This window comes from Musca autumnalis, unplaced genomic scaffold, assembly GCF_047663935.1.
Source record: "Musca autumnalis isolate F117 unplaced genomic scaffold, ASM4766393v1 scaffold_5, whole genome shotgun sequence".
In the NCBI taxonomy this organism is placed as follows: Eukaryota; Metazoa; Arthropoda; class Insecta; order Diptera; family Muscidae; genus Musca; species Musca autumnalis.
Genome location: NW_027412088.1, coordinates 184531899 through 184542265, shown reverse-complemented (window position 1 = coordinate 184542265; position 10367 = coordinate 184531899). Strand labels below are relative to the sequence as shown.

Genomic DNA, 10367 nt, shown 5'->3' with positions numbered 1-10367 from the left:
TATATCTAAATGCAATGAGATTTGTACTGGATTTATTAAATCCAGTCGAGGATTTATGGCTAATGTAAATGAGCTATTATATCTCGAATTCAAAACCAGCTTTAGTAAATTGGCTTTTCTAATTAAAAACAATTTTGGAGTATCACATGAAAAAGTCGAAAAAGTGCTAAATAACAAATATTCATCACTATTATGCATGGTAGAACAAATACAAATACTTTATATATATTGTTCTTATAAATTTAATTGTTTCCTTGTGACTTAGTGTTATTTAAGAATTTTTAGAATTTTCACATGATTTTGGAGCAAATTGAAAAAGTAAATTTGTTTTCTAGGCAAAAAATAAAAAACTAAACGAGTTTAAGGAAAGCCTCCTTCTCAATTTTTTTAATCCTACCATTTGATTTTATTGACACTTCTTCGTGTTGTCATCTTCGTTTCATTTTTCTTGTTGTTATTATTGTCATTATTTCCACCATCGCTGGTGTCATCTTCTTGGGCTACAATGGCATCAACTTCTTCATCTGATATAACATAATCTTCTCGGTCGTTGTCAATTTTCTCGGAAAGTATCATCTTCAAGAGTACGTCTTTGTTCAATAAAAATGGACTCCTACCCTTTTGTATAACAAGTTTATCCAGTTGCAATTTCTTTTCAGACAGCTCAATAATTTTTTCTTCGATGGAATCTTCGGTAATCAAACGAAAGACACGCACCTTTTTTGTTTGACCAATGCGATGAGAACGATCCATTGCCTGTAAATCCATTTGAGGATTAAAATCCGAATCATAGAATATGACCACATCGGCCGTAGTTAAATTAATACCCAAACCCCCAGCCCTTGTGGAAAGCATAAAAATAAATAATTTCGAATTTTTCGCATTATATTCATCGATGAGTTGGGAACGGGTTTCATGTCGTGTACTGCCATCCAGCCTACAATATGGAAATTTCCGCCATGTACAATAATCTTCCAAAATGTCTAGCATTGTGGTGAATTGTGAGAAAATCAAAACTCTAGAACCCTGGCCACGCAATTTGGGCAACAGCTTATCGAGTACCATCATTTTTGCTGAATTATTGACTAGATGCATGTCCGTGGTATACGGGGGTCCCGGTTCAACACCCTCAAATAAATACGGATGATTTGTAACTTTGCGACACTGCATTAATATATTTGAAATACGCATCTTCCTTACATAACCATTGGCAATTACTGTTGGAATATCCTTTTGTAATATTTTCTTGTACCATTCACTTTGCATTTTCGTCATACCCACATATATTTTGGTTACTTTTTTGGGTTTTAAACTTCGTTCCACATCCAATTTCAAACGTCTGAGAAGGAAAGGCTTTAATATGGCCTGTAATCTTTTCACTAAATCTTCATTATCCAAACACGCGTCTGTATTAAACCATTGATCGAAATCATCCGGACTATTGAAAATATCGGGCAACATAAAATTCAACAAAGCCCACAGTTCGTGTAAATTATTTTGTATGGGAGTACCGGTTAACAATAGCCTATTTGTGGTACTGAATTGTCTGATGAACATGGATAGTTGAGAGTTTTCGTTTTTAATGCGTTGTGCCTCATCAATAACCATGTAACGCCATTTGATTCTCTTAAAAGCAGCCGTATCAACAACTACCATTTCATACGATGTTACGCAGACATCCCAATCGCCAGCCCAAAGAACATCCCTTTTGAATTTGTTGCGAATCTGTTTTTCACCAACGAAACAAATAGTTTTTATGGATGGGCACCATTTCGCGAATTCATTCATCCAATTTTGTAATGTAGATTTGGGTACAACTACTATATGAGGACCAGCCATATTACAGTAGTGTTTTAAATAGCCAAAAAGAGATATGCACTGTATGGTTTTACCAAGACCCATTTCGTCGGCCAGAATTCCAGCAACACCATTCTCATGTAAAGAGATCATCCAATTTAAACCTTCAATCTGGTAATCACGCATTTGTCCATTGATGTAATTTGGAGATGTATCAAAACGAAAGCCACCATTATTATTATTGTTGTTTTTGTCTTGAGTGTCTTTTGTGATACGCTGTTGATTTTTTGTTTGCTGGCCTTTTGTTCCAGGTTCCTTTGCAAGGTTTTCCTTATTGTTGACATTGTTGTTACCTTTGGCTGTTGTCGAAATGAAATTGGAAAATGCTTCACTTTGTTTTAGAAGATATTCTAGACGTTGATTACGATCAACTTCTTTAGTAACATCGAGTGACAAACGTTGCTTCTTCGCCTGCGAATCAATTGTTGCACTTGGTAGCTTACGTTTATTGTCGGGCTGAAAGAGAAAATATAGAGAAAAATCAAACAAATTTAAAAAAAATATGGATCATAATCTCGAAACTAAAAAAGCGGGCAAGATGTTTGCACTTTTGTTCGGGGGTATATCCAGAAGGTTTTTGGCACTGTTGTAGTCAGGATTACAAGCTGTGTTCGCTATAAAAATATCAACACAATTCATAAATTAGACTTAAGCGGTGTAAGTAGCTCTGTTCCTTTACTTGTCTTTCATTTTTTACCACTTTAGTGCTTTCAGGCCATTATGTATGGAAGTGTGGACTCGTCCACGAATAAAACTACATCCTTCTATACAGGATTACAGGAACCTTCTACTGAAAAAAATCAGAAAATGTTCACCTATATAGACCCATCCTACCATTTGACGTAAGGTTGGAAGAAATAATAGTATTTGGAACAAATTTGATTCTAAATTCGAGAGCAATTGTGCTCATCCGCAATTTTATTTGGTGACCACTGGTTTTCTCAGAGCTGTTGGGGCACATCAACAAATATATAAGACCGACAAACTATATATGGACGTGATATACAGATTTATGTATATCGACTACAGTCCTATCCCCTGAGAAACTAATTCAAGGAAGAAAGGATATTCCGAATATATATTCTTTAGTTATATTACTCTTTATACCGATGTTATGCTTATGCATGTTATGAATGGCAGAAAAAAAAAACACAAAACAAACGTAACAGCTGCACATTTAACTGATGTCCTGACATCCATCCATTATATTGATAGACAATAAGGCATTGTTTAGAAAATAGATAAGAATAACAATCCTAAAAACATCTGCTACAAGACGTATATTCGTTTTTCTTAAGTGTGGAAACAAGATAAAAATAATAGCTCTGTTCCTTTACGTGAAAGAATCTTCAAGTTTTACTACTTTTTACTCGAAAAGCGTTTCTTTACTTCAGACACCAAACAGTTCATATGGGGAGCAGTTTACAACTTTTACTACTTTTGTCGGTTTTACCATTTTCAAAATCGCCATTTTAGCACACCGATTATGTTGAAATGTTTACCAAAGATGGTACCCAGATTTTTTAAAGCTCTTTAACTTTTAAAGGGAGATTTCAGAGCGGGATATGCTACTGCGCTCATCAACGGAAGTGATGCGAGAAAAACTTATGGGGGTTATCATGAATGAAATTTCCCCGTTTTGTCTTTCCGCCGTTGCAACTTAAGGCAGAAAGTGCAACTTAAGGGGAATTGCAGTTCATGATAACGCCCTATATCCTTGAAATCAGGACAAAAAATTTTGGAACAAATTTCCTTTACCGACCCTTCGCAGAAAAAAATACAAAAATTTCCTTTAAATCGTAAGTTTTCTTAAGTAGCCGGCCTTCGGCAAGGGATTTAAGACTTTCTCCTATGGACATGAGCGAATTTAGGCTACGCGAACAAACTTTTTTTAAATCGTAAATTTGTCCCCAAGTAAACACGGGAATTTTCGGAACTTCCTATATCTCGGTAAGTATACATTTCCCCAACAAAAGAAATACATCGTCAGTATCTGTGGTAATTTTTTCATATTTTTATTCTAGTTTGATGCATATTCTATTTTTTATTAGTTACTTTTCTTACCAAATTTTCTTTGTTTATTTCAGCAAGGACATTTTCTCTTTCAAGGCGTTTCATTTTATTTCGGGACTCCAAACAACAGAACAACTTCACAACATAGAAAACAAATAACAAATAAAAACTCTTGTCAAGGATATTTGTATTTTTGCGCTCTTTTAGAATAAAAATACAAGGGCTGTTCAGACTGTGACAAGGTTATGCGTAATTAGTTATAGCGTAACGTAAGTATGTTAAGTGTTAGAGATAAGGGTGATTCACAGGCAGTAGACATAATAAAATTGATTATTTACATGATTTATAGTGTGTTTACATAAAAAAAGTTTTAATAAACTCACTGGATTTCAAATGTCAGTTCCATTACCCCCTGCTACAGAGCGAAAATAACTCTTATGTTACACGCTAAAACTTTCATACGAAATTTTCCCATTATTTTGGCGTTCATAGATCGAGTTCCATACAAAAGTAATTTTATAAAATTACTGTAATGGGGAACTCGACCTAAAAAAGCCAAAATAATGGGAAAGTTTTTTATGAAAGTTTCAGTGTGAAACATAAGTCTAATTTCATGAAATTATGTTTATTTCATCACTTGGCATCACTTACACATTGTTCATGTGGTTGATGTTTCTAACGCGCGACGCACAACGGACCATATGTGCCAAGCCCATTAAGGGGTGTTTACACTATCTATGAATATCATATGAGATGTCAAATTTGCTACTTGTGAATGTTGTACACATAGCGTGACCACTATGAAAATTTTCATCTATCAAAATGATTTGGCAACTCATATGTAAATTTTTCATTTAGGGGGCGCTCTATTTGATACGGCATTCTCGTATGTAAACACAAATTAATCAGCTGTTTTCTGGCATTCTCAAAAAATTGAAAAACAAAATCTTTTAAAAAAGAAAATGGAGAGTTATGTATATTTAAATATTTAGAAAAGTAAATAAATGGTGTTTATAATGTTATTTTCAGAACGATGGGTCGAAAGAAGCAGTCTTGGAAATTGTTGCTTTGTGCCAAAAACATAAATGCCTCTATAACCCCAAAAGCCTATTATACCACAACAAACATGCTAGATATTCATTTTCCTTCAACCAAAATTAAAATTTGCGCAAATTTGCAACTCAACAATAAATGTAAACAATGACAAAAACAGCTGTTTTTATATTTATAGGTTATGTCATACGAAAATAACACTTGTAGGTATGAACGCACAAATTGAATGTTGTACGTATGACGTCAATTTTGACAAACATAGAGAATGTCGAATGGGTGAAAGAAATTACAGCTCATATGACATTCATAGATGGTGTAAACAGCCCTTTACATGTACGATGACACTAACGTTTACAAACAAAAACAAATTTCTATGTGGTTGTTGTTGAGTTGTATTTGTTGTAGTATTTACTTTACCTGGTTTGTTCTACCATGCTTTACGTGCAAGAATCTTCAAGTTTTACCACTTTTTACTCGAAAAGCGTTCCTTTACATCTGACACCACACAGTTCATATAAGAGCGGTTCATAATTTTTGCTACATTTGCCGGTTTTACCATTTTCAAAAGTAAAGGAACAGAACATTAGTAAACATAAAAGCAACAAGTGGGTTTGTTTTCAATACCATTTTTGAGCATTTTATAAAAAACGCGAAAAATGAATGAAGTGTCAAGATTTTTCCACATAATCGAGTTCTGGATATGATGAACTCCTCAATTCCTTCCATATAAATGTTCTAAAAACAGTTTCAAATACTTTGTTTACATTTACGAAATCCACTCGATTTCAACTGTCAATTCCTTTGCGTATACGTCAAATGAAAACTCATCTGAAATCGATTGGATTTCATTTGACGTTTGAGCAGTGGAATTGACAGTTGAAATCGAGTGGATTTCGTAAATGTAAACCAAGCAAAATACATTGAATTCTACTGTTTTTAAAATTGTTTGGATTATTAGTCCCAATTTACATTGGGCGAGTTTACTTGCGGCAATTGTCATTTTGTAGGAGAGAGAGGTGAGGCAAATGGTAACCCTTTGCCTCTCAGCACCCTCTCTCACCTACAAACTGACAATTGCCGCAAGTAAACTCGCCTAATGTAAATTGGGACTTATTTAAACATCACAGATACATACACAGATTGTGTATGTTATGTGTGTTCGTTTACTTAAAATTTGTACAAATTGTTACTGGATGTTGTTCGTTTACTCTGCAGTACAATGCAAAAGACCTTGGTCGTTTACAAGAAGTTACTGGACTTGTACAAATTTGTACAAATTGTTGAGTAAACGAACACACCTATTGTTTTGAGGTTTTAGGAACAGTCGAAATAAAAATTTAAATTGACAGGAAGCTTTAGCTAACCTTTCTTATTAAACCGTGCTTTGTTGTAGCAATTCGCCTATGTTTCTACCTAACTAATTGTACCATGGCATAGCTACTGCGTTTTTTAACGAACGGCGTGCGTCACGCAGTTTGTTTAATTCTTCGACTTTGAATTTTTGTTTTGAACAGAATCTGTTTTGCACGTTCAATTTAAATATTACTGAAAAAAAACGAGATGAAAGATGATTAGTATATTTATATTATTTAATTATGATATTTTTATTATTCTTTTTGGTGTTTCGTGCTTACAAAAGTTGAAGTGTAGAATTTAAGTGAATAAAGACTGTATTGGTGAAATATGTAAGTGAGATTTGTGAGTGATACTTTCGATTATTTTCTTTCATAAAAATACATTTCTTTGTTGCGATCATATGATTTTTAGAGATAAATTCGGATATAAGGAACAACGGTTATGAGCAACTACGTATATAACGAACTAAGCTATTTTTTCCAATGCATTTTATTTATTTATTTATCAACTTTACAATTGTCCTGTTCCAGTACTGCAAGAGTCTACTCATTTTTACTATTTTTTCCGATAACATAGAGGAAAAAATGTTATCGTAGTAAAAAATAGTAGCTTGTTGCAGGTTCTGGAACAGAGCAAATAATTCTAAGCCATCGGGCCAATTTAAATGAATTACATTATATTACATATGTGTATGTTATCACTACTCAGAGTGCATATAAAACTAGGTATATGATATAATCCTATAATTACAAATACTCCAAGCCATAAGGCTAAAAAAAATACAAATATTTATATTCCCACTACTCAAACGTAAGAAAAGATTAAAAAAAATGTAAAAAAAAACTATAGATAATAATAAAGTTATAACCCTTCATATTTGAACCAGGGATGGAAAAATTAAAATTTCAAAAAGTACTAAAATGGTACTTTTTTCAGTGAAAAGGTAATTTTTATTATTTTTATGGAAAAAATATAAACATTTTTTATTCAGTAAAAAACAACAACAAAGGTTTAAATCTATGAAATCTAAAGAATGTTCCAAAATGGTATATTTTTTTTATACCATGCTGGAGGTTATAATTAACTTTGTCATTCTGTTTGTAAAACATCGAAATATTCGTGGGAGACCCGTCTGTTGAATTCTATATACAGCACTCAATATTTAATATTGAGCTTTTTATTTGGTACAGAAGCTTTAATTTCTCCTAGGAAGTTTGGTATTGCAAACGGGCTCTATCGGTTCACGTTTTGATATAGCTCCCATACAACGGTACCTCCCGATTTTCGGTATTTTGAAGGTTTGAGCCATATTATCATACCAAAATTGTTGAAATTTGGTATTTAGTCTTTGTTGGGGCCACTAAACTCTTCCCCAGAAATTTGTCAGTGCCGGTTAACGTTCTGATATAGCCCTAATAGAACGGTATTTTAAAAGATTAGATACTTTGTTTTCGTTTTAAATAGCCTGGAGCTGGCAAACTATCGATAGTCCGACTATCGTTTTGATCGCCGTCGTAAAGCCTTATTTATATTGAACTCTGAACTAATGATTTTCTTTTTAAATAATTCGTGACAGATAGTCCAAAAAAATTTTTTGGTGGCCAATGTAAACTTTGTTTTTCGTCAGTAATCAAAACAATAGTTAGACTGTCGATAGTTGCAGATTCTCGTATTGGAATGTACTTCTATACCGCTCGATGTGAATCTTTTAAATGATTAGTCTACCCTAGTGACTGTAACTTTATATTTCGGATTCTCAAAGGGTGGAAGAGCTCCACGAAGAAAATGATCAACATGGGTTCATATTTTGGTATATTCCCATATATCCAGATTTATAAAATTTCTAGTAATTTTAATCTTTAATTTTGCAGTTTTAGTTCCAAATACAATTTTTCTAGACTAGAGTATGGAAATGGTACTGAATTGGCCGCGGGGGTACTTCGGTACTTTTTATAGTGAAATGGTACTGAAAAAAGTACTATTGTACTGAATTTTCCATCCCTGATTTGAACTGACAGTTAAAAATAAGTGAGATCACTAAAATAATAAAAAAAAAAACAATTTGGCGTTCATCAAACGATGGAAAGAGAAAGTATCTGAGCGTCAGAGTAGGTGTTGCAGAAGATGTCTTGAGAAAGAAGCTGGTGAAATATTAAATACTTTTAAATTGTTGGGCAAAATATTATATAGCCGCGCTACTCTTACTTCGAATGAACTATCCATTAAAAAAATAGCACTAGAAATATTCAATTGGCTCCTTCTTGTAAAAGTGGAGAAGTTGAACAAAGACATTAAAAAAGTAGGACATTGGTTACGAACCAACTTATAGAAAAACACCAGTAATCGAAGTTTTATAAAATTTGGAAAAGAGGTCCCTAGTAATTTAATGGTATATGGCGTAATGTGATCACGCCTATTAACGCCGTAAACATAGCGAACTACTCTATTAATTGCGAGCGTAATTTTCTTATACACAACAAACTGATGAAAACGATCACGGTAGTAATTAACACAAATTTTGTCCCCGCGAGTAGATTTTCCAACGAATTATTAGGGTAAGTGCACCTAATGTCGGCATGTACCAGTAGCCGGCACCTTTTGAATTTGAACTCAAATAACTGAAAATTAAAAAAACAAAATTGGAAAATAATCCTAAAAATACTTTAACTTCATTGAGCTAGGACCAATTTTTATATCGAAATTTAAGTTTTTGTCAGTGAAGAGTTTTCACCACAACCGAAAATGCATGTTTCTTAAGAAAAAAATTGTGGAGATGCTAACCTTATAAGCTCTGTAATTATATTAAAATAAAGAAATTTTCCACAACATTTTTGTTATAAAGGTAGAGAACAGTTAAAAGAACACTTTAGGAAAAGAAATTTTTAAAAAATATTTATAATTGTGCAATTTTTGCTGATGCCGACTTTAGGGACAAAAAAATATAAAATTTGCCTGAAGTCGGCATGGGGTTATAAACATTGGTTTTTATCGATTACTTTTAGCTAAAAATTATAAAAAATACTAAAGAAATACTTTAAAGGCTAATTAATAAAAAAATGTTTCAATTTGAAAGGAACTTTAGCGATTTAAACTTTAAATTTTAAAGCAATATTAGCCATGATTTGAAGTACGTACGTTGTGGGGTGCCGACAACTGGGTCATATCATGCCGACTATTGGTACGACCTAATTTATTTAAACAATATGTTTTAATTTCCTTATTTTTTGAAGTAAAATCAATAGAAACGAATATACTAAACTAGAAATGTATAAATAACTAATGCTTAAGCTATAGTTCTTTCAAATATTTAAGAAAAAATGTAAAGCATGCATTTTTTCTTTATTTAAATATAACATGCCGACTACTGGATCATATCATGCCGACTATTGGGGAATGGTGCCGACTACTGGTGAAAAAGCAGTATGTATTTCAGTAAAATTGTATTTTTTGCATGTTGAACAGAAATAATCAAAAAAATTGTTTATATAATCTAAAACTACACAAAATAACGAATCATAACAACTTAAATTTAACTTGATTGGATATTTAGACTCGGAATGACATACGGCTAAAGATACGAGAATCCTTAAAGTGCCGACTACTGGTGCATTTACCCTACTACAGTTTTGTATATTTTTGAAAATACGTTAATAAAGACGAGTTTAGTAATCCTTTAAACCGTATCAATGATTAACATGTAATGGAGAGATAAAACAAAGCTTACTACTGCCGCACCGTTTATAGAAAACCACGGATATACCGAACAATTTGTCGCCATTACTTATTTTACTTGCAATGAAATTGTAAACAACAATATTTTTTACATTTATTATTTATTTCCCCAAACCAAACTTCCACAATTTTAAGGTTTTTTATTAACAAGTAAGCTAATTAAATCTCATAAATATCAAAAAACGGGCAAAATCGGGTTTTGAAACCTAGTAATACCAATGCAGAAGACTTTCAGTAATGTGTTCTAGGTGGCAAAATCACGGCCAAACACGGCCAATTTAGTATAAGTCTATATGAAGTGTGTTTAAGAAAAATAAAATATCTATTTCTGAGTTTTTGTGTTTTTGGTCCCTATC

General features: G+C 32.7%; 1 protein-coding gene across 1 annotated transcript; it reads right to left on the bottom strand.

Moving 5' to 3' along the window:
- Positions 1-231: 231 nt before the first annotated feature.
- Positions 232-4093, bottom strand: LOC141404595 (chromatin-remodeling complex ATPase chain Iswi-like). Its single transcript, XM_073988049.1, has 2 exons — positions 3922-4093; positions 232-2313 (listed from the first exon to the last, which is right to left on the bottom strand). Exons 1-2 carry the CDS (start codon positions 3973-3975, stop codon positions 394-396), a joined length of 1974 nt encoding a protein of 657 aa, XP_073844150.1. The 5' UTR covers positions 3976-4093; the 3' UTR covers positions 232-393.
- Between the last annotated feature and the right edge of the window lie 6274 nt (positions 4094-10367).